General features: G+C 40.5%; 1 protein-coding gene across 1 annotated transcript in view; it reads left to right on the forward strand.

Moving 5' to 3' along the window:
* LOC146863703 (long-chain-fatty-acid--CoA ligase ACSBG2-like) overlaps positions 1-24,836 on the forward strand; it is a 456,555-nt gene that overhangs the window by 257,745 nt on the left and 173,974 nt on the right. Inside the window, exon 7 of the mRNA XM_085627841.1 lies at positions 18,583-18,747. Coding sequence (XP_085483967.1) covers positions 18,583-18,747 — 165 coding nt within the window. The remainder of the gene's footprint in view (positions 1-18,582; positions 18,748-24,836) is intronic.

The raw sequence follows: 24,836 nt of genomic DNA on the forward strand, positions 1-24,836 counted from the left end.
ACAAAATTGTGGTCAGGTGATTACTACATACCACTACTTAGGGTTTCTTCCTGTTAGGAGAAAAAAGGAAATTTTTATAACAATTAAAATAGGATATTCACACTGTACAACGCTTTTGATATAGTGTCTAGAGTGATCACCGTGCTCTGTCGTGCAACACGCAGTATCAATGTCTGGTGGTGTTTCGAACGCCATTCGGGAGTGCGAGGAAGGGGGGGATAAATATCCAAGGGTAGAAAGAAATAACTATGGAAGGAGAAAGGGACTCACCTACAAAAGTTGCTACTCATGTTAGCAACGGTGCTGGCGGCTAAAAGGAACCCAGTTGGGTCCTACAGGAGGGGACAAGAAGTGGCCAGAACACCAATATATTAGTGTCTGAGTTGTGGAGGAATAAACATAAAAATTGTGAAAATAGTAAAAAATCACAACATCTGTATTAACAGAAGAGAGCCACCAATAGAGAATTAAAATTAAAATTAAAAGAGGCAACCAGGCCGGGCCTCAGTAACCAGGCCCCGGACTGATACAACAGGACTGAATCCAAAGTCAAGTTACATTGTACTGGCCACAATACAGCGGGTCCGTAGGGACAGACCGGAAGATTCCGGTAGACATCGGTCAGAAGTGACTCGTACAAAGTGCACGGCTCAACAATGTAGGAGATAAATGCTGTACTCACCGACGTGTATACACGTTCAGGAAAAGTGACCTACCCAAACCGCCAGGAACCGGGGTGGTAGGTTCCGGCGGGGAGTGAGAGCAGATATGCATCTGTTCCGGGTACGTCATCACGTGGGTAAAGCGTCACGGCGGTGCGCGTAAGGGAAAACGCAGTAAAATGATTGGTCCCAGGTCGAACGGGAGCGTTGTCGTTGCTAGGCAACCAGGTGACGTGTTTATGGGCCGATGGAAGTGCCTCGATAATAGGTTGTGAGGCGTAAATCATAAAGTATGCTGCCCCCTAAGTGTGACGTGTTAATTAGAAGAGCAGAAGTCTGTTCAAAGGTATAGTGATGCGTAGTTTTAACTAGGTGCCTACATGATGTAGTTGCTTGAACTAATGGTTTCTCTCTTTTCCTGAACGTGTATACACGTCGGTGAGTACAGCATTTATCTCCTACATTGTTGAGCCGTGCACTTTGTACGAGTCACTTCTGACCGATGTCTACCGGAATCTTCCGGTCTGTCCCTACGGACCCGCTGTATTGTGGCCAGTACAATGTAACTTGACTTTGGATTCAGTCCTGTTGTATCAGTCCGGGGCCTGGTTACTGAGGCCCGGCCTGGTTGCCTCTTTTAATTTTAATATTAATTCTCTATTGGTGGCTCTCTTCTGTTAATACAGATGTTGTGATTTTTTACTATTTTCACAATTTTTATGTTTATTCCTCCACAACTCAGACACTAATATATTGGTGTTCTGGCCACTTCTTGTCCCCTCCTGTAGGACCCAACTGGGTTCCTTTTAGCCGCCAGCACCGTTGCTAACATGAGTAGCAACTTTTGTAGGTGAGTCCCTTTCTCCTTCCATAGTTATTTCTTTCTACCCTTGGATATTTATCCCCCCCTTCCTCGCACTCCCGAATGGCGTTCGAAACACCACCAGACATTGATACTGCGTGTTGCACGACAGAGCACGGTGATCACTCTAGACACTATATCAAAAGCGTTGTACAGTGTGAATATCCTATTTTAATTGTTATAAAAATTTCCTTTTTTCTCCTAACAGGAAGAAACCCTAAGTAGTGGTATGTAGTAATCACCTGACCACAATTTTGTAGACAGCAGTATTTTGATCCTGAAGAATTGCCCTGATCCTCCTGACTCCAGCGGCAAGAAACATGTCGATCACATAGAGTAGAGCTCTTGCCTAGATACCTTAATCCTAGCTATTAGCCACTCTACATATTTTTATTAGGGTAGTTGACCTTTGGAATAAAATTTAAATAGGACCAACTGACCCTTTTTAAATCTCACTTCTCTGCTACATTTTCTTTCACTAGGCCCCTCACCCCCAAGCACCCTCGGCTGGAACAAAAGATCCCCGACAAAGAGCCCCGATTTCGGGAGCCCGTCAAGGATTGCAGCGCCGACTTGACGAGGGGCAGTGCTCATATGATGAAGCATGACACCTAGCTTGCTGGGTGTGTGAGAGCACTAGTTCAAATTAAAGAAATTTCTTTGCTTTCATCTGGTTGATCCTCTAATGATTGACCACTTGTGATATTCACCTATCTGCTCTTCTCCTTCACTGTACATGAGGAACTTTGTACCCTTCTTTTGTAACTAGTCACTAAATATGCCAGAGAAAATGGAAATTGTTTCCTACGGACATATAAATCCTTAACAAGCAAAAAACGAACTGCACAATGACCAATTTCTTTAACTTCCTCAATCTGATCAAATTTAATTTTTAAAAATTCAATTCCTTCTTTTTTCTGATAATTCACAAAATCCACCACTTTGCCCATTGCACCATTAACTAAACCTTTCTCTACATCCAAATTACGCCTTAAAATTACCCGACAGTTTACACACGCATATAGTGTCTTTTCTAAACCAGCAGTTTTAGATTTTTTTTTTCTAAGCAATCCATTTTTGATCTCAACTTTCCCGTCAAAATAATAGTGATTCCTTCATGCAGTATATTATCGATGGCTTCCAATTTTACATTTTCTTCATTTTCCAGTTTTAATAATTCTTCGTTGAATATTGAACACTCACGCAGTGTTGGCATTAAGCAAATCACTGACTTATTTTTAGCAATTTCCACGTACACTTTTGCAGGAACTGAATTTTCATTTGGAAAGACATTCCAAAGTAATCGACTCTCCAAAGCTTCTTTCCCCTGTTTTGAAAGAATTTCAATTCTTATATCTTGAAGAATATTTCCATATTCAACATCATTTGCCTGTCGCATATTTGTTGTCAGTTCTTTGTATTCAAAATTGCTCCAAATGTTCACATTACCAACACTGCCAAGAGACTTTCTGGTATCTTCATGGGCAAGTGTTTTAAATACCGGTTGTCCTTTTACCGGAGTCAGTTGCAGTAGATCTCCAAAAACTATCACGTGTTTTCCTCCAAATAACACGTCAAATTCTGTTTTAAGAATTTGCTGCATTCTTAAATGCACAAAAGCAAGCATCAATTTTGAAACCATGCTGACCTCATCAATAATGAGAAGTTTCATTTTCTTCAGGACTCTTGAAACCCCACAACAAGCTTCTCCAGATTGCTTGTGGTATTCTAATTTGTTCTCATGCTCTACTGGTAGTATTAGTAAACGATGTAAAGTAATTCCTTTAATGTTATGTGCTGTCAACCCAGTTGGAGCAGTGACAACACAAGACAAATGCGGCTCAGTTGTTTTTTGCAGATAACTTGTAATTACTTTAATTAAGAAACTTTTTCCTGTTCCAGCTTGACCACTCACATACATTCGGATAGGTTGAAATGATGTACATGAGCACCCTCTCTTTTCATGAAGTAATCCTTGGTCAATCTGCTCTTTCACTTGCTGATATATTTGTTTCTGTTCAACATTTAGTTTCTCTTCCAAGTTACCTAACTGTATTGCATCTTCTTGTGCTTGATACATTGCTGTTTCCACCTCATGCATTGCAATCGCTGCTTCATTTTCAATAATTGGTTGTCCTAGTGGATCTTGACTCAGTGCAGCAGAACTTTGAGTGTCTTGAGAACTGTCTCTAGCAATCTCAGCTGCAATTATAGCTTCTTGATCAATTTCATCATTCAACATTTTGGCATAATTTGCAAAAGCACTGCATTGTATGCTATCTTTACAAGCATTAAATGAATCTTAATAGCTGGGAAAATCTCCAAGTAATTCCAGTTCTGAACGCCATGGTTTGAACATTTGCAAAAGGGCTAAATAGTAAAATTCCCTTTTGTCAGCAGTGTCGCAACTCAGTTTTCTGTGATTAATTAAATTTCCTTTCCTTTGTTTCACCAGACATCCTTCGGAACCAATCACTCCATATTTTCCATCGTTGATGTTCTCTGTAGTATTCCGTTTAAAAGTGTAGTTTTGCAGCACTTCATAGAGACACATGTTCTCAAGATGATGACTTCTATTTGGATAGTATGTGTCCAACATATTGGTTTTCAAAATATCTGTACTTTCAGGGTCATTTTCTGCTAAATATTAAATTTCTTGAACAGATCTCAGTACCCAATTTCGCATTCCTGCAAGACCTAGACTCACCCAAATGATTCTTCTACTTTTGGCATATAAACTTGCAGATGATAACCGATCTGAACATTCATATGCTCCAATTTCACGATGCGATAACATCTTCAAACTGAAACTGTATAATTTCTTACTTAGAGTCTTCTTGTGAGAAATCTCTTTCCACATTTCTTTCAATTAAGTCTTTTCTGATTTAGTAATGTAAGACGTTACATATCGAGGAACAGGAATGGAATTGTCCGCAACATACTGAATATCCATGTTAGCGTTCCACATGGATAAAATAACTTGATTGTAGTCATTTATGTATTTTGATTCTTCACTTCTTTTTAAGTTGTAGGTGTTTTTCAGAGACTTTCTTGTGATGGTATGTCGTATAGCTGACATAAAACTGTTCACTCTTCCTTTGGATAATACAGGACGTGGAAATCCAAAACGACATTTGGTATAGAACTTATCCTTTGACTTGTACTTTTGTCGACAGTATTTTCCACACCTGTGGCTTTGAAATCGTAAGACTTGTTGTTTTAAGTGTTTGTCTTCTCTGCTATTGGGAAGAGCACATGTAGCATAATCTTCAATGAAAGACAAAACAGTTTCATCTGAATCTGTTCCAAATTTGGGGGCGTCCTTGACCCATAACAACATATGTATGTGAGGAGCACCTCTTGCTTGATACTCCTTTCTCCAAAAGAAATCCACAACTTCTCCAAGAGGAGGATTCTTGTTATTGCAGATGAAAGACATCACAGCTTCAAATCTATGATTGAAATATCTGCATACATTGACAGGATCCAAAGAGCACAATTCTCCAGGTGTCTTGTATTCAATATTTTTTATATTGGAATTTGCCTCTCGAAGAAATTCAAGTAAATCATCCCAAGCATACTCAGCACAGCTTAGTGTAACGAACCATGTAGGAGTTCCCAAGTTCCGTAGCATACATTTCAGTTCTCCATGTCGACAGTACCAATATTCATTAGTCCCACGCTGACATGCCATCAGATTAATCAACTGAGATTCTAAATGATCATCTCTCTGAGGCACTTTATCCATAAAATCCTTTGCAGTTACATTTTGAAGATGCATTCCAGTTTTTAAAATGTGATTTACTGCATATGAAAGTCCAGACAAGTCACTTTCAAACAGAAGATGAAATATATAAGGGATACATTGACGAAATCTTGGATCTTCTGCATATAATCTTGTTTTCCGATATTCAGATGCAGGAATCTTCACAGGACTTTCATCATATCGTCCACCTTTTCCTGTTGGAAACAACTGTGGGAAACAACGAGCTTCCAAGCTCTCTTCATATACACTCATGGGACTTCCTGTTGCTTTTTTCATTTGAAACAACTCAATCGTATTCCCCATCACCTCTTTGGAATGAAGTGGATGTACACTGTAATGTTCATAGATCTCTTCACATCTGGACATGTCCACTTTTCATTTTGTGTCAAAGCCTGACTCATTTAATCAACGCATAAGCAAAGACTTGCTTCTAATGCTACTAAAACTTGACAACATGACCGGTTTTAAAAGAGTTATCTGTCAGAAAATACATGATGTTACCCAATCCTTCTCTCACAGGCGGTTCCCAAATGCACACACACTCCCAGTGTGATTCTAGACAAGCACCACTATCCCTAGGAGTTTACCAAAACTAATTCACTACAGTGGAAGTGGTAAGGGAACTGCACACAATCTACATATTTCAGGACTGCACTTTAGTGTCAATGCCTGAATCATTTAATCAGAGCATAAGCCATAACTGTCTTCTAATGCTACTAAAACTTGACAACATGACATGTTTTTAAAACTGTTTCTGTCAGCAAATACACGATGTTACCAAACGCTTCTCTCACAGTGGTTCCCAAATGCACACAGACTCACAGTGTGATTCTAGACAAACAACACTATCCCTAGCAGCTTACCAAAACTCATTCTCTACGTGGAAGTTGTAAGGGAACTGCACACAATGTACATATTTCAGGACTGCACTTTTGTATCAAAGCCTAACTCATTTAATCAACGCGTAAACAAAGACTGGCTTCTAGTGCTACTAAAACTTGACAACATAACAGGTTTTAAAACAGTTATCTGTCAAAAAATACGCGATGTTACCAAATGCTTCTCTTGCATGTAAGTCAGAACTTAACATTCTAAGGCTGTCTTTAACTCATACCTCCAGCGCTTATGTCACAGGCTTACAAAGTACAATGGAACCAGAACATTTCCAGCATTGCTTTATTTACAAGACAGTACATCTCCCTCTATGTTAAATAAAAAGATATAACTTTTTCAAATTAATAAATTAACTAAATAGATAAATAAATACACAAATGTTTAGCAATATACAGGCAATTATAATTGTTCAATTAATCATCATGGTGCCTGAATCACACGTCCTGATTGGGTCTTTGGAATCCGGGAACTGGCAGTCTAAGCATCAGTGATCTGCACAGGTGAGGTGGAATCTGCAGCAAGTACAGTCATCAACAGTCTGTCTGAACCCAGTCTCTATATTGACCTCAATGTTTGGTGAGTGATGGGCCACATGTCGAAATTAAGAGGAATCTCTTGTATGAGACTTCCCAAGACACTGGGGAGTCACCATAGGTCCTTGGTATTAGTGATGATATGTGGTTCAGCCTCTAAAGGAGCATCAGAATGTATTTTTCTTTGCTGTCTGACAAGCACTCTATCTCCTTTTGTAAAGATTACTTCTTTCACACGACGTCATATGCCAGCATTTGTTTTCATCTTCTGTTTGTAACCAAAGTCAATAGTATGAATGTATTCCCCATTCTTGTATCTAAGGTTGATCCAGTGGGTCAGCTTGGTCATCATGGCTCTTCCAAACATGAGAGTTGCAGGGCGGTCCCCTGTCATGGGTGAGGGCTCAAACAGTAAGCTTGAAGATTAGATTTTAACACAACGTTGAGATTCAGTTTCTCCAATTAAGCATGCCGACCAGCTTTCTTTAGAGTACCTTATGAACTGTTCTACCAGGCCATTGTCCGGAGGTGGAAGGAAAGTGCTTTTGTGATGCTTTATTTTGAATTTATTTAGAAAGTGGGCCATTGTCAGACTTCCAGATTGCAGGTACGCCCTATGTCACAAAGATGCCATATAATTTTTGAATAAGATTCTCATGTGTAGTCGATGAAAGGTCTTCTACCAATAGAAAATGTATTCATCAACAATCATTAGAAAATGATGTCCATTCTCAAGAGGACATACGAAATCAATAGTTATTCCCTCAAGCATGATGTGGCAATTCTGACATGTTCAAAGGTTGTAGAATGACTTGAGAGAAAATACAGCCACATATATGACAAGTCTTTAATTCTTTTTTGACTCTTTCATCAAGATAAGGAAACAAGACTATCATGAGCGGCGTAGATCTCTTTTATAGAGTCTCGGGAATAAAAATGTGTGTACCTCACTGAATGAGGCCTTCTTGAGTCACTGAAAGTTCATCTTGTAATTTTTTTAACTTCAAGTAGTCACTGTCATTAGTGAGAGGTCTAGAGTACTGGTTCCAATAGTGCTGGGCAAGAATGCCTCTTAACTTTGACATGTTACTATCTGGGCTTGTGCCAGGTACAATTTGTTCTCAAGACATAGCATCTGGTGTGCTCCAAACACAATAAAAGTAATGTAGGCCTCCGTTGACTTAGACAGGACACTTAAGTGGCACTTTTGAAAAATAATCAGGAGAATCCTGATCTTTCCTTCGATGATGAAGAATTGTATAGTCATATTCTTGTAACCTCAAACCAGACTGTTGCACTTGCATGTGGCTGCCTGCTGTGCTGTGCCAGGATTGCACCTAACCTCACAGGGCTGGTGTCAACTACAACCTCTTTATGATATTTCGGACCAAAGTGAGCCATTTCAGTGGCATTCTCAATAGCTTGTTAGATTTTTTGAAAGCTCTTCTCACAATGATGTGATCGATAAGAAAACACAATCTTTTTTGTCAGTTCTTGTACCCGTGCACTGACCATAGCAAAGTCTCTTATATATCTAGAACCGTAACTGGCCATTCCTTAAAATTATCATAACATTGAAAAGTATTTTTGAGGGACTTGCAATAGACAACGCTTGCACCTTTGCTGGATCAGGTTGCATACCCTCATCAGAAAATACATGGTCAAAGAATTTCAAGCTTTTCTTGTAGAATTCACATTTTTCAGCATTTAAAGTTAAACCTCCATTGTTCAGCAAATTACATACTTGGATGAGAGCTCTTTCATGCTCTTTCTGTGTGGCTCTGAATAAAAATATGTCATCGCTATAGTTAAAGACACTTACTACAGGCTGTATATGTCAAATGACGTTTTGGAAAAGTTCTGCAGCAGAATATACACCAAAACTCAATCGCCTATTGAAAAAAACAGATCAATATGTGTAGAAAAGGTAGTAATGAACCTGGATTTTTCTTCAATCTCCAATTAGGGATATCCTTTATTTAAGTTGAGTCGAGAGAAAACTTTGCACCATACAGTTGAGTTATCATATCAGCAACATGTGGACCTGGATGTCTCTCTCGCTCAGTCTCCTTGTGGCCTGACACTTGTCAACACATATCCTTATAGCTCCTTTGCTGTCTCCTTGTATGCATTTCTACAATGGGAGAAATGCACGGCGTTGAAACAGTGGAGTGTGTAGTATCTTGTGCTTACTTATGGAATCCTCCTGGACTAGAACCTCACTGCATGGGAGATCTGTACCAGGGATTCCAAGATTGTCGGTTGGCGTTTCTCTCTGGTTCCTGATGGCTGCTCTGCTTGTGGCTCAGCTTAATATAACAATAAACTCTTTTTCAACTTACCTCATGTCCCTGTGTATTCACCAAATCGCTTTTGGCGACGAGTGCAGAGCCACAGAATTGAATCCATGATGAGGAGCGGTGATTTCTTCAGCTGGCACGACGAGCGGTGAGGGGAGAGTGTGCGATCGTCGCTCCCAATATACAGAATCTGTTGTCGTGAAAGAGACAAGATTTCTGCCGTTTCCTTCATTTCCCGAATTTGAAGTATTACGGGAACAATTGTTGCAGTTCACATCAGGAAGGTCAGTGAGCAGTGAAACGCATAATTACTGACGTGCGTTCTGGCAAGATGTTACGTGTATTGCTGGTTTGCATGTCGGAACGTCTGTGTCTCAGGAGTGAAATGCAAGGAGGATCGCCTGAAGGAAAGCCTGACATCACAGTGGGTATTGTTTACTCAGCTGTCTTCTTTAGAGGGTGTTTTTTTTTTTTTTTTGTGCCTTAATAGTCACAAGTCTATGGAAGGAGTGCCAAACGAAGAGAATTGCTGTCCAGGTATTGCCCCCCCCAAAAAAAAAAAAAAATGTTCTTCCTTAAGATCACAGATTGTAAATGATTAGATTTTTTTTAATGACTTTGGAACAATATTTTGTGTGCATGTTGCAAAGTGTAATGCAACCATTCTAAGCAGTGGATCATTAGTATATCTCCACGGCTGAATGGAACATACTCATAACCTTTTGTTTGAATTGTAGGTTCTCTGGGAATAGTTGAATTTCAAGTAGAGTGCAAAAGTTTTCTCTTCATTTTTCCTCAACATGCAAGCTGTTAGTCCTCCTCCACCTTTTCTTGAAACGCCTGGTGATCCACCCATCAGTTGGAAAAAATGGTTTGATGGGTTTGAAACCTATTTAGGTGCAATAGGTGCTAACAGGTTTAGAGCTAAACGCAACAAATATTTACTGTTGCACTTTTTAGGATTTGAGGGGAGAGATATCTTGAAACATCTTCCACCGCCTGTCATTGTTGGTGAGGACATTCTTGATGAGTATCAAGATACTATTAAGAGACTACAAACTAGATTCGACATTCAGCCGAGCATTGTTGTTTTGCGTAATACATTTTTTTTACGCACACAAACTACTGGTGAAGACGTTAACACCTATATCACTGCTCTGAGGAGACTTGTGGCGGAGTGCCAGTTTGAGAACTTTGCTGATCAATTAGTGAGAGATCAATTCATTTGCAAATTTCCTTATAAATCTATTAAACAAAAACTTTTTTCCATGGGGAATCCTAGTTTGGAGGAAACTATCAAAGTGGCAAAGAGCATCAAAACTTCAGTTTTGTCTGCCAAAGAATTGAAGAATAAATGCAATGAAGCAGTCTCAGCTGTCAAAGTGAAAGACAACAAAGAAAAAGACAGCAAAGCCCCAGACAAACAGCGTGCAAACTGTTGGAAAAAGCAGAACAGTTTCTTTTCACAAGGGAATACTTGCCATAAATGTGGGTACAAGAATCACATGAAAGGCAATAAATGTCCTGCCAGTTTTGTGACTTGCAATATTTGTAACAAGACTGGTAATTTTGTCAAAGTCTGTCAATCCAGCAAAGGAAGAATAAGCTTCTGCCCTGCCACTGTAAAATGTGTTGTCGATGGGGGAATGCCTGGTGATGATGATGATTCAGTCGTAAGAGATCTCAATGAGATGGTTGTTGTTGTACATGATGATGGGGTTATTGTTGGTAATCCTGAAATGTGTAAAGATCCATATGTTGAAATATTAGTTGGGGATCGTATCCTTAAATTACTTGTGGACTCTGGGGCTCGCATCTCTATGATAACTTTAGAGTTATATAATACGACATGGCCAGGAAGACCCTTACTTTCCCCTGATCGGAAGGCTGTCTCCTACGAAGGTCGAGAAATAAACTTGTCAGGGTACATTGAGGATGTCATAGAATTCAAAGGGAGAAGGATAGCAGGAAAAATGTATAAAGCTCTCAAAGGGTTGAACATCTTAGGGTGGTTTCACCAAGGCCTGTTTGGAATGGTACTCAGACCTTGCACATCAGAGTAGGTCCTTCCTGTGAGGGGTGATCTTGATCTTGAAAGTCTTATCAACCAGTTTCCACATGTTTTTTCCAGGGAACTTGGCAAGATCAAGGATTTCCAACACAAGATTGTTGTGAAGGACAGTGCCAGGCAGGTAAAACACAAACTCAGAAATGTCCCTTTTAGTGTCAGGAAAGATCTAGAAAAAGAGATGGACTCCTTATGTGCCAAGGAGATTATTGAACCAGGGGAGTCCTCTTTATGGTTGTCTCCACTGGTGGTCGCTCGAAAGCAAAATGGTGAGCTTAGGATCTGTGTTGACCTTCGTTGTCTCAACAAGGAAATCTGGGTGGATTCTCACCCTCTTCCAAATATAAATGAACCGTTGGCAGGGCTGAAAGATGCTAAGATTTTCTCGAAACTGGACCTCACATCTGCCTACCATCAGGTAGAATTGTCCCCTGAGTCAAGACATCTAACTGCTTTTGTTTCCCTTTTGGAACATTCCAATATGTCCGAATGCTATTTGGACTCTCTTCTGCAGCCTCTGTATTTCAACAACTCATGTCTGTTATGCTGAAGCAATATCCGTCTACCAAGATGATGTTCTTGTTTTTGCACTTGACAGTATTAGTCATGATACTGTTCTTAAAGAGGTTCTGTCCAGGTTCCAATCTAATGGTGTTGTGTTGCGTAGAGATAAATGCGTTTTTAGAACCAAAGAGGTTGAATACTTAGGACACAGAATTAATGAAAATGGCATTCTTCATAAATCAAGCTTAGTTGATTCTATTGTCAAGTCAAAAGCTCCTTCTGACAAAGCGGGTCTCAAGTCATTTCTTGGACTTTGCGAATTTTATTTGCGTTTTATACCAGATTTTGCAAGCAAGTTTAGACCTCTGTCAAGAATGTGGATGAAGGGTGTTCCGTTTGAATAGAATGATGATTGTCTGAGTGTTTTTGAATTGGTTAAATAACAACTAATTTCACCTAAGATTCTCAAGCATTATGATCCTTCCCTCACGTGTACACTCACAGTTGATGCCAACAACGTAGGTTTGGGAGATGTTTTATCTCAGAAGAAGGAAGGTAATGTTAGAACCATTGGGTTTGCCTCCAGAGTTTTTTCTCCTTCTGAAAGTAAGTACTCTGTTATTGAAAAGGAGTTGTTAGCGTGTTGGTGGGCTGTGATGAAGTTCAGAAATTTCATTTGGGGGAAAGAATGTTGTCTCCAGACCGATCACAAACCCCTTGTCTTTATCCTTAGCGGGAACAATGTTAGGAGTTTTACACCGAGGATTGCACGTCTGTCCTCAAAACTTCTTCAATTTGATTTCACTGCTGAATTTATCCCTGGCAATAAAAATGGATGTGCAGACTTCCTTTCCCATTCCTCTGACACTATTGAAAGTGAAATCGACATAGGGGAAGAGGATAAGGACGAGTTTATTGTAGCAACTGTGGACCTCCCTCAATTATGCGCCATTTCGGAAAATGATTGGCGCCAGGCATTCCGTATTGATTCTTCCTTGACTCAGGTTATGTTATATGTGGAGAAAGGATGGCCTAAAGAGAGGAATCTTAGTCTTGAGTTCAAAACATTCCTTCAGGTTGCTGATGAACTCACCATTGAGGATGAGTTGTTGCTTAGAGGGGACAAACTTGTACCTCCCCTGTCTTTGAGAACTGCTCTCATGAAACATGCCCATGAAGGACATTTAGGTGCCACGATGACAAAGTAAAGAGTGCGTCTTTCCTTTTGGTGGCCTTCCATGGACAGAGATGTTGATGAAATTGTGAGGTCTTGTGTTATCTGTTCCAGTTGTGACGAAGCTGCCAAGTTGCGCACTCCTCTCCTTTCTCCCATTGAATTGCCGTCTGCACCATGGGTGAAGCTTGGGCTTGACATTGTAGGTCCGTTTCATGCTCTTGACACTTCATCTAAGTTTGCTTTGGTTCTTATGGACTACTACTCTAAGTGGCCTGAGGTTAAGTTTGTAAGGGAAGTGTCTTCAAGATCCGTGATTGAGTTTCTTAATGAGATTTTTCTGAAGGAAGGTTTTCCTGAATTTTTGGTGACAGACAATGGCACACAGCTCATTGCCGCTGAGGGGGAGAATTTCTTACACACCTGTGGCATAAAACACCTTAAGAGTTCATTGTACCACCCTCAGACAAATGGTCTAGTCGAACACATGAACAGGGTGCTTGGAGAATGCATACAGTGGGCTCTTTTTAATAAGTGTGTGGTGTCAAATTCTGTAAGGAGTATGCTCTGGTTTTAGCACACTACTCCACACTCAACAACTGGTGTTTCACCGTTCGAGTTATTGTGTGGCCGGAGGGTGACCACAGTTTTTTGTCCCAGTTGGATCAGCAAGTGGGTCAAAGGTAAACAGTGGTCGGATAATAGTGTCAGGAGTCGTGTAGAAGTGACTCAAAGTAAACAGAAAAGTTACTTTGACTCCACTATGAAGGTCAAAAGTATTGAATTTCAAGTGGGCGATTGGGTCCGTGTGAAAAAACCTGTCCATGTTAAGAAAGGTTTTTCTGAGTTCAGTTCTCCTGTGAAAGTTGAGGATGTAAGAGGTAACTCGGTAAAGCTTGTAAATGGACAGTGGTGGAACAAATGCTTGCTTGCAAAATGCTTACTGGCAAAAGACCATCTCATTAGGATGGGTGTTGCGGGTGTTAGTAACAGTGGAAGTGATGTGTTACACTCAGAATGTGCGGGCCAGCCTAACTTGAGGCGCTGTGCTCGAGTTAAGAATGTTCCTGTTCGATGTGTTGTTTCTGAGAAGTTCTTATTTAGTTTCATATGTATTTTTCTGATTCGTTTTCCTTTTTTCTTTTTTCTTGGTTTCCTTCCACATATTTTCTTTCTCCTCCTATCTTTCCTTCCTCTGACCAATGTAGTATCTTGTGCTTACTTATGGAATCCTCCTGGACTAGAACCTCACTGCGTGGGAGTTCTCTACCAGGGATTCCAAGATTGTCGGTTGCGTTTCTTTCTGGTTCCTGATGGCTGCTCTGCTTGTGGCTCAGCTTTGTATAAGAATAAACTCTTATTCAACTTACCTGGTGTTCCTGTGTATTCACCACAGAGTGTTTAATGATATCATGTTTAAGCAATGAATTAGGTTTCTTTTCAATAGCCTCTTGCAAGTGAAATGCAATTTGTTTGTGTCTTTGTGCAACAGGACAAACATCCTAATTTATATGTAATTTTACTTAAATTGTTTGTGTTTTCCTAACCTGTGAAATAATGAAGGAAATTAACTTTTAGTTTCATGGTGGGCATTCATAATGTAGTTCCCTGACATCACTCCCATATCAGCAGCAATGCTGAAGCTCAGCAAATTGGCACGTGAGGCTGTTTCTCGAAGCACATGAATAGGTGCTTGTACCACAGTCGTCTTATGTTTCATCTTTGCTACAAATGGACTTTGACTCTTTAAGTGTGTTGAGGCAGTGCATGTGTATACTTCAGTCATTGACTTTGTGAGTTGAGGTGAATGGTATTGTACACCCATTTATCTTTAGAGTGATCTTCAGCAATGTTTGAATGTTTGTGGTACTTTTTCATGTCGATTTTGCTTTCAGTTTGAATTTGTCCTCATATCCGACTAGACACACGGGTACATGTCTCTCTGAAGTAAATATCGACATTGCACAATAAACATTGCCATTTTGACCGGATACTGATAATGAGGAAGTCTTGATGATTTAGATTATGATTGACTTAGTTTGGTGCTGATTTGCCTCAGTTGAATGTGACCGCTTGGCCTTGTAGGAGTCCTTCGAATGTCGTTGAGTTTGCTTTCGGATGGCTATTTTGTCTTCATGCTGTGATACACTCACTTTTCTCTTTACCTTGCAAGCCATCTCAAAATGGTTTGCTTTACCACACTTGATAAATCTTTGTCTGATTGCGGGGCATTTGCCTTCATGTAGGAATGACAGTTCACATCTGTAACACATTTTCTTCTTTTGTGGGCATATTACCTTGTGTCCCTCAGCCTTATTCTTTAGCTTACTCTTCATGCTTATGACTGACATACTTTAGGTGCCTTTGGTCTCCATAGCAGTTGCTTGACAATCAGCAGGCTCTTCAGCATGAGCAGCCTTGAGTACTTGTTCTAAGCTCAGAGTTTCCTTCAGCATTCATCATCAAAAGAAATCTAACAGACATACCGCAATTACTCTGAGATGGGTACTTCCTCATCATTAAACAGATTGAATTTACAATGTTTCACTAGAACATCCAGTCTCTCACTAACTCCTTGATGGTTGCACCTGGTCTCTGACGCTCTTGACTGGATATGTATTGCTCATAATCCACATTTAGCACTGGACTACATTTCCCATTTGATGCAGTTTGGATTTGAACATACGTCACGCTACCTTCTTGTGGTATCTTTTTCGTGGCTATCACTCCCTAACCAGCCAAGTTCTTCTAATACCCTCTGATCTTTTTACATCTTTTTCATCTATTACATCTGTGAAATCTTCAAATTTCCCTATCCATGCGGACCATCTATTGGTAATACTGTGTTTTTGAATGTAGATAGTGGCTTTAAGAATTCAGCAGCCGTATATATATTATATACATTTTTGGACAGGGACTTTTTGTAGAACACGATCAGGCAGAGCATCTTAGCACCTTGTGACATGCTGATTTAGGGGTCAGCCTTAATGACTTGGATCTTGCCCTGGCTCTCCATCAGGGCTCCTTGCTTGAGGTCTGTCTGGGGACTTGTCCTGGGGCTCTATGCAGCGGTTTTGATGGTGGGCACTTTTTGACTGGGGACCGCTCCTTAAATACAACCCTCAAGCCTCCGTCTGAAGCCATCTAGCAGCACGTTGTGGAACAATGATTCCTTAATAGTTTCGGTAAGTTGATAAACCTTGCATACTACTAGTCCATGAAGGCAGATTATGTTATGATATTTTGTCTGCAATGTGCTTAACTGTTTCTTCAGAAACACCTGGTTAATCTCTGCTTCATAGCACATGAATTTCAGTTTAATTTAAATCAAACTATTGCTGTACGCTGCTTTCATAACCTGGTTGCATCCGCCTTTAGTGTTCTTTCTCTATTTAGCATGTGGAGATAACTTGAGTAATGGCACAGTACTTTCAGTTTTGCAGCCATTTCATTCAGTTCCTGGCCACTGAGAAGTAGGCTTTTAATAAAGCTTTCTTTATCTTCAAGCGTGTTACAAAGGCTGGTGTTGCACTGAGGCTCCACATGTGCAAGCGCCAATTATGCACACGTGGCATGCATGGGTACTCTCTTGAAGAGCGCTTTCAGTGTACGCCATTCTATCCCCAAACTTGTTACCTGTTGTACCGTCCCACCTGCTCAGGCACTTGCCAATAACCACACCACAAACTGGGAGTAATTTTACTCTGCTTTATTCCGCTCTGTGTAAATCAGAACTCAACATTCTAAACCTGTCTTCAATTCATCCCTCCAGCACTTACATCTTCAACTCATCTCTCCAGCACTAATGTCACAGGCCTACAGTGTACAGTGTGAACAAATAGAGTTCTAGTGTTCCCTTATTTATAAGACACTGCATACACTAGAAACAGCACCCATTTGAGCACAATAATGGGATTTTCATAACCAGCAGGGGAAAAAAGGAAATCATCTGCCATGGCAGCACTAGCATTTTGAATGCCATGTCCACCGTCAACCGGCAGAAGCATGCACATGCTCTAAATCTAAACAACAACTACTGTACAACACAGCAGTATGAGTAAACACAACCATGCAAAGGTACAATGCTAAAAACAAATCTCAAATCATCACAATTCAACACAATATAAAAACAACACTGCCTAAAATGACAACTTATAACTTAAACTCAATGCGAAAAATAACATCAGCAAAAGACAGCAGAATGTCATAATGTAGTCACAAATGTTTTGTCCAATGTTATGTCACTTTGTTGTATTTCGTTGGGAAATGTGTGTCTTTTGTTGGTGTAATGTGGTGTGTTGTGTTGGCGTATTTTGCTGGTGTGTTGTGACGATATGCGGTGCTGTGTTGCATCTCATATGCTGTGTTGACATTGCTGTTTTCTGTTAGTATGTTATACTAAACTATTATTGTTTTAAGTCATTGTATTGTGTCCACGGAATATATTATCGTAGTATTGTACTGGGACTTGTGTTTTCAAGTTTTGGCACCACAACTGCAGTCTGTCTGCGTAAGCACGTACCAACCTCCCTTATCTCACAATTCTGCTGCATGGAACCCACTTTGTTGAGATAGTCGCATAAAGTGTTTACATAAAGCATTGCACTTTTTACCACCAAGAATATAATTATGTTGAACACAACTGTTTTGTCATCTGGTCCATGGTTACATAACAAAAGTGCTGATCTGGCAGACTTCGTTCTTCACATGGGGATGTGGCACTTATTGCACAGTACAATGCGTATCCTGCATGCGTCCGAATAACATTGGCATGGGGCTTTGGGTAGTTGATGCAGTTACAGCATTGATCTGTGGATAATCTACTGGCCACACATTTCCAAAGATCTTATCCCATGAATCATGTTCCTGCTTGAAAGCAATGTGTAGGTCACTTTTGCACCCCAGAAAGAGTTCTCACTTCTTAATGCTTTTGTGGCAGAGATCCATGGGGAACCTCCAGGTTACAAATATCAACTCTAGTAATGACCTTGGTCTTAAACACCAGGGCCCACGTTAGCTTGAGGGCCTCATTGCGCTATTCGGTTTATCACACTCTCTCTTTCCAACAACCTTTTCATATTAAAATGAATTAAGTGTTTGATTACATTTTGTTATTTATTTCTATTTGGCTGATGGGGCTGCCCTGTCATCAAAGTTAAAGGGGATGGGAGAGGGAGGGCAAATAGCATGGTGTGAATCCTTCTGCTTGAGAAGAGGCTAATGAGATGAGATAGTGCCATGCAGCAATGGAATGTTTGTGTATCCTGACTTTAAGGTAAGAGGCAGCTCCTGCTCCCACATAGGACCAATGTTAAGAGCTGACCACCCACAGCATGCTTCCTTTGCTGGCCTGTAGCATTAAAAAGATCCAACAAAAAAAATATTCTGATTGGCTCACCAGCCCTTAACATCCTGTTCCGAGTGCTAAAGTGGTATATTTATAGGTTAACCTTTGAGCTAACTGGTGAAATACAAGGAAGGGTTAATATTTTAGTCTGCTACTAGGCTTCAGATGAAGGTTTTGCTCTCCACCTGGGCTCCCTTTGACACGTTTCTAGCTACAACTTAAGTAACAAAAATAAATTCCTTTTGGCTTTGCAAGTAGAGCACAGCCACATTAAATGTAGGGCTAGCCCTACAGGCTGGCAGCAAGTCAACCGTGTCACTGTAAATCAAAGATTTCCCCAGCTACACCCTGGAATAGCAATACTTCTTGTAGCATGAGTTATTAGTCCTTCCTTGGAAAAACATGCACTGGTTTGTATTAGATTTAGTCCCTTTGCCCAAGGTTTCTAATGTTTTCATTATGTGTATTTTAGGTGACATGGATGGCAAAAACATTTGCCAAACATTATGGCCTTCAAGAAAAAGATGTTATTCTCAGCTATCTTCCTCTGAGCCACGTGGCTGGACAACTCAATGACATATGGCTACCAATGTGCGTTGGAGGAACAATTTACTTTGCAAATCCAGGTGCCTTAAAGGTAATCTGTGTAATAAATAAAAGAAGAACAAGTACATATAATTTACTGGGTGATCTTGTAATCTCATCTACATGGTGATATTGAATTTGATTGCTCACCTTGAAGAAAGTTTAATGGGACATGCTTTTGCTATTTGTGCCTCTTGGTATTACAGAAGGGGAAGCATTTGGTTATGTCTTTCTTTAGTAATATAGATCATATTGGCACACATATAGCTCTGGCAAAATCCTAAGGTGGAATCCACCAATTAGGATGTGAGTGTGGTCTCATGCGAATGACAGAAAACATTGCCTCTATGCTCTGGCTGATTTATGAATGAGGTACAAATGCCATCAGTAAGCTTGCTGTGCACCACAAAGAGGTTGCAGATAGTCTGTGCTCCCCACCTGAGTTATCCCTGAAAGGGGACAAAGTGGGTTCCATTGACCCCCCCGACACCCTCCTAAAGGGGGAAGCAGTTACTCACTGAATCTACATTCATGGCAATCTCTACCCCCATTTGTAAAACTGGCCCAAATTGCCAACTGCACTAAGATAGCTGTAATGGCTGCTACAAACAGCTGGCCCGCCTTTCATTAATGTGCTGCCCCCAGTCAACCATGAGTTTACGGTTGCCATGAGGGTAGCACAGTTTCTGAAGTAGGGCTCACTTCCATGTTTGGTCCCAGTAGAGCTAGATAAAGATGTGTTGTGCTGCAGAGGCAGTGTGTCTGTTCAACAATATTCCCAGACTGTCCACAGTCACAGGTTGCAGAACGCAGTGAACAAGCCATGGGCAAAATGTAGCTACTCTTGCACAAGGAACATTCAGAGGCTTCACTGCTCAAGCTCACCTGGCTGCTAAAGGCGAAACCATCATTGACGTCCCTTAGTGAATCTTAATATTCCTCCTCTATTCATCTGTGTTGTGAAGAAAGACTGATACTTTTTAAATTTATTTCTTTGGTATTAATGTTTAGTGCATGTTTTTTTTAACATGTCACACTGCATTTTATGTACTAACCTTTAATGACATTTTTAGAGCATATATGTACTGCTTCACCATGCTACTTAATGCAGTCAAAACCTAAACTTGGGATGTTGGAACACTTTGAATTATTAAGTGGAACATAAGGGTGCAAGACACTATGGAAAAATACAGGTATGTGTCGCTGAACCCCCAAATGACAACTGATTGACTGTACCAGGATGTGGGTCAAAGCATTCGAGAGCATCATTGACATGATTATATTTTATTATAATTGATAGTCCAGGGAATTCCATTTTCTACTTAATAGTTGATTGGACAACCTTCAGGATTGATGTTGATAAAGAGCATTGCTATGAACAGGGCCGTAACTCATTCAGTGAGATCCAGGAGGTGTGCCTCTCAAATTTCCCAACTAAAAGTAGTGGGTTGCAGAGTGGAGGAGTCAGATGGCCAAGGGTTGGAATCTACTGTTTCCAGTAGTGGTTTGCATTATGTGGGCCTCTATGTAGACTAGCACAGTGGGTGAAAAACAATGGGTTTTATTGATACTCAAAGTGATTGCCAATGGTTACAAAATATTTGCCTAGAATCACACACTCCTCACATGCAGGGGAGTGGGTATTGATTCTAGGTTATCTGATTTCAGATTTTAAAACTCAGCCACCAGGTGGATATCTCTATCTCTCTCTCTCTTACACCAAAGTTCTCTGCGTTGTCTTTCATTGGTGGCTGAAAGTGAGAAAAATAACACAGAGATAACAGACCTGGTTCTCCTCCCCCCGGCACCCCCCGAGACCCAGATACTAAGCCTATAATGCATTTATTTGGGGGATTGTCACACTCAAAACACCTCCACTGAAACTTCTCTCTTGGCTAAGAGAGAGAAGAGCTTGGGGTTGGGGGACTTTGAGAACTAAGCTGAACAAGCTGAACATGATGGTTGCTGCCTAATTGTTAATGGACGGGCTGTTCAAGACACGCAAGCATGTGGAAGAGGAAGTATGTGCATCTTGGATAGGTTTCAAATGAGATATCTTGAGCTGTATAGAAACCTGAACAGGGACTGTAAGGTTTCAGGCTACTGTGCTGTGGTGCTGCAGGGATATGTTAAGGAATCTCATGAGATCTATTTAGAGAAAGTGAACAGGCAATGTGCAACGTGATCATTATGGGGTCCAATGGTGAAAGTGAAGAGTGCTATAGTAGATGAGATAAGAGTGGGATAAACAGTTAATGACCTTATGATTCACACCCTCCAACATGTTTTGAGTGGGATGGACTTGTTTCTAGATAGACGGATGCTCACCACCTTGCAGCTGATAGTTTAAGGAGGCAGGGCTACTGTAGTTTCACTAAATAAATGTTGTGACATGCAAATCTGGAGTTGAGTGTTAGGAATTATTTTATGTAGGGGATGGGATTTGTTATGGGTGAAGAGATAAAACACATTTGGTGAGCCTATTGACAATTTGCTGGCAGTTGTATCGCAACACCTGACAGCATGCTGAGTCGAGGGATGTTTCCTAGGTGCTGTACTTGATGCAATTTATGCTTAGATTGTGTTTGTGATCCTGCTTATCTTAATACACTTTCAAGTAAAAGACTCCTGGCTGCTGCGGAAAAATAATATTGAAACTAGTTTTGGATTGAAGTGTTGGACATACCACCATCATGCTCTGTAACAATATCTAAGGAGTCAGAAGAAGTTACACCAAGTTGAGTTGCATTTCAAAAGCGAGAGATGCCCATTTTTAGTCCTGCCATGCCTCTACTTTCAGACCAACCAGGTGACAGCCCACCCAAAGGCTTGACCATAGCCTTTGTGTATATATCCCACTGCATTGACAACAACCCTTTGTCTATCCAATCAACATCACACAGGAAAATGCTCTCCATGTGGTTTCTTATTGCAGGGATTTATTATCTGATCTGATAAAGTATCTTGCAACATCTTGATGATCAGGCTGCACGCCGACATTGCTGTGACTGGACAGCAAAGTAGGGGCGTGGAGATGTGTATCAACATTTTAAAGCCACTTCCCCTAAGTGCAGTGGATCTAGGATATCTTTATAGGAAAAGTCTATGACAATCTCATCATGTTATTCCTCAGATAAATGTCAGCCAGTCAAAAAAGAGTTTATTTATCCTCTATTCTATTAAACAAAGACAAAACACCACAGATATGTATTGAATGTACTGAAGTAAACTTGCAGTATAATTCATGTATACATGTTTAACAAAATCTCTCTACAAATATCTAACACTCGTTTTTATTATCAGTAATTACAGACCTGCCCACCATACATGTTTCAACCAAAAATAGCTTTCTTATTCCTCATTTCAATAAAACTGGTTTAAAACCCTTAATCTTAACTGTTTCAATTAGAAAGTATACTACAAGCACATTTCCCTACATTTTTAGAATTCAAAGTTGCTCTCTCTGGATGCACAAAGAAAGGATTGAAACCTAGTCTGAGACAACCTCATTTTCATATTTGGTATAACAGGAAGATAATTGTAGGGCGTTTTTTTCTGCAAAACACACAAGATGATGGACGGAATGTTGCACATTGACAAAACATTCACCCCCAGTCACAGATCTGGGTTTAATCCATCGTTATTTTGCTCACCACACCACCCCAGTTCAGACATGGCCATATGGAAATCACTCTTGACCCTGTGCCTGATGGGAACAGTCCAGCCCGAACTGCCAAGCCATGTCTTCCCTGGACCGGAATCAAGCATCCTAGGACCGGTTTCGGGGTTTCACCCCTCTTCAGCCAGGATAGCTTGACTCCAGTGGCGTAGTGAGCACGGGACCCACGTCTGGGCATACCCTTCCCACATAGGGCGAACAGCAAATACACAAGATGATGGACGGAATGTTGCACATTGGCAAAACATTCACCCCCAGTCACAGATCTGGGTTTTTTTCAGAACAGGAATCACTGAGACACTCATTTGAAAATGTGTTTTTCAAATCTCTTAGATTACCCCCTGATTCTAGATACGTTTAAGCCACAGTTATTTGTTGATACACTCATAAACAAATAGGGCATGCTTAACTTCATGTTTAGAAGTTCACCTAACATGAGTACATTTTTCCTGGCCTCCATAACCCAATGCAATTTACTTTTAACAATATCTTTCTGAGTGAGGTGTGCAATTTTGAAAAGAGGAGGGCTCCCGAATCTCAACTAAAAGCAGAGTGCAAAGCACAATGCTAAGAGGCCCCATGAAAATACGTTTGTTGCTATTCATATCTCCTTGCCTGCACCATTGTTATTCTTGGGGGGAGGCGCTGTGTCATTTCTGAAATTTCTGAATAACTGACCATGTTAAAGGTCCACACAGTCCTTTACATTAGTGGTTAAGACTCTTGTCTTTAGAGCTTTTATAAGGTAGGTCCAGGTCAGACTTATAAGAAACCACATAGGAAAATATTTATAGGAATTCACTTTCCCCAGTTTAGCAGTGATATGAAGTCTGTTGTTTTCAACCATCACTGCTCGGTGGGATCTCAAACCCAAGGTACAGGGATTCATTTCAGTGTACACACTGAGTTCGAGGTACCCTATGGACTGCAGTCCTAACACACACACACTGAGCTTTTCTTTACACAGGCAGTGCTTTCAGGCTCCTTATCAGCAGCACTGTTCAACAGTGGCCATAGAGGGGCAATGAACAGAATTTGTAATTTGTTCATCCTGCAGACAACACACAAACATGTATGCAAACAAAATGAAAGGCAATGACACAGAATGAAAATAAGATTGCTGTTAAAATTCTTACTATTACTTTTCAAGCGTGTTTGCAATGTAGATACAATCTTAGACCCTAATGCTATTTTTAAACCCTACACTCATTTAGTAAGTTAAACATTAGATAAGAGCTCTGCATGTCAAGCATTTGGAATGGACCACAGCATACCTTCTCACACAGCCAGTCCAGCGGTTGATTGTCAGAGTTCTGCCAAGAACAGACTTGTGCTCAGCTCTGGCACCTGGCTCTCTTGAGGAATCTCTGATTGAGAGCAAAGCCTGGGTCAGGAATTAACGAATCCATATGACCTCGGGTGATAACATCTCGGACAAAGACCTCTCCTCATCAGTGGTCAAATACTCAGGCCTGTATAGGAACTTGATCACTAAGTCTGTCTAATGTTTTCAAAACAAATTAGCGTTTGAGACATTATTTCCTTAGTCTAATCTATAACAGCACAACATAGCTCAGCTTAAGTCCACATATTTACAATAAAGGACAGAGCCATGTTAACCTTGAACGACCATAGAAAGATGCCATAATAGCAGGTGCATAAACATGGGCGTGAACCAGTAAAATGTCAGTTTATAGAGAAGATCAAAATAGAAACCAGAAATGTCTGCCTGCACTGGCACAATGCACAGAGAAGGTATCTCACACTTTCTAATATGGTTACTAATAGGCTTGAAAGCAAAGCAAACTGACAAAAGAAAAGATTCCAGATAGGACCTACCCCAGTGTTCACAACATTCCCCAGATTGTGGGGGTAAAGATGATATTTTATGCATTTGTTTTCTTATAAGTATTACAACTCAATCTCTATAAAGTTATGTACATTAGGAAAACTTGGTATAGCTGAAAAAACATTTAAAATGGAAAATCAGCTTAAATGAAATATTTGCCTAGTCATATATTTCAAAGCATCTTATATTGACATGATAAAAACACCTTCTAAGGGGGGCGTGGTCTGGCCACAAAGGGAGATGGCCGCCTGAACGTGTAGCTCCGCTGCGCGACGGACCCTTCACGGAGGCGGCGCACTGTCCCTCTCAGCCAGGCCCACCTTTGACACGGACATGGCATCCTAGTAACACCTTCTAAGAATCTATGTTTGCTGATGAAGCAAAGTTAACCAGGCTATCTGTTAATGTTCATATATACATGCGGCTTAAAGTAAAAAAGATACAAGTTGATGTTGCTATAAAAACTGTACAGGTCTGCTCTTCATTATTTCATTTGAATTGAAAGCAAGAACAGGTCTCACAGGATTGCTTTCCAATAGGCATTGGTGTCCTGTAATCCGGTCTCACTTGATTTGCTGAACTGAAATTGTGCACAATCCGCTGAATACTGAAA

Source organism: Triturus cristatus, chromosome 2_1, assembly GCF_964204655.1.
Source record: "Triturus cristatus chromosome 2_1, aTriCri1.1, whole genome shotgun sequence".
Taxonomy (NCBI): domain Eukaryota; kingdom Metazoa; phylum Chordata; class Amphibia; order Caudata; family Salamandridae; genus Triturus; species Triturus cristatus.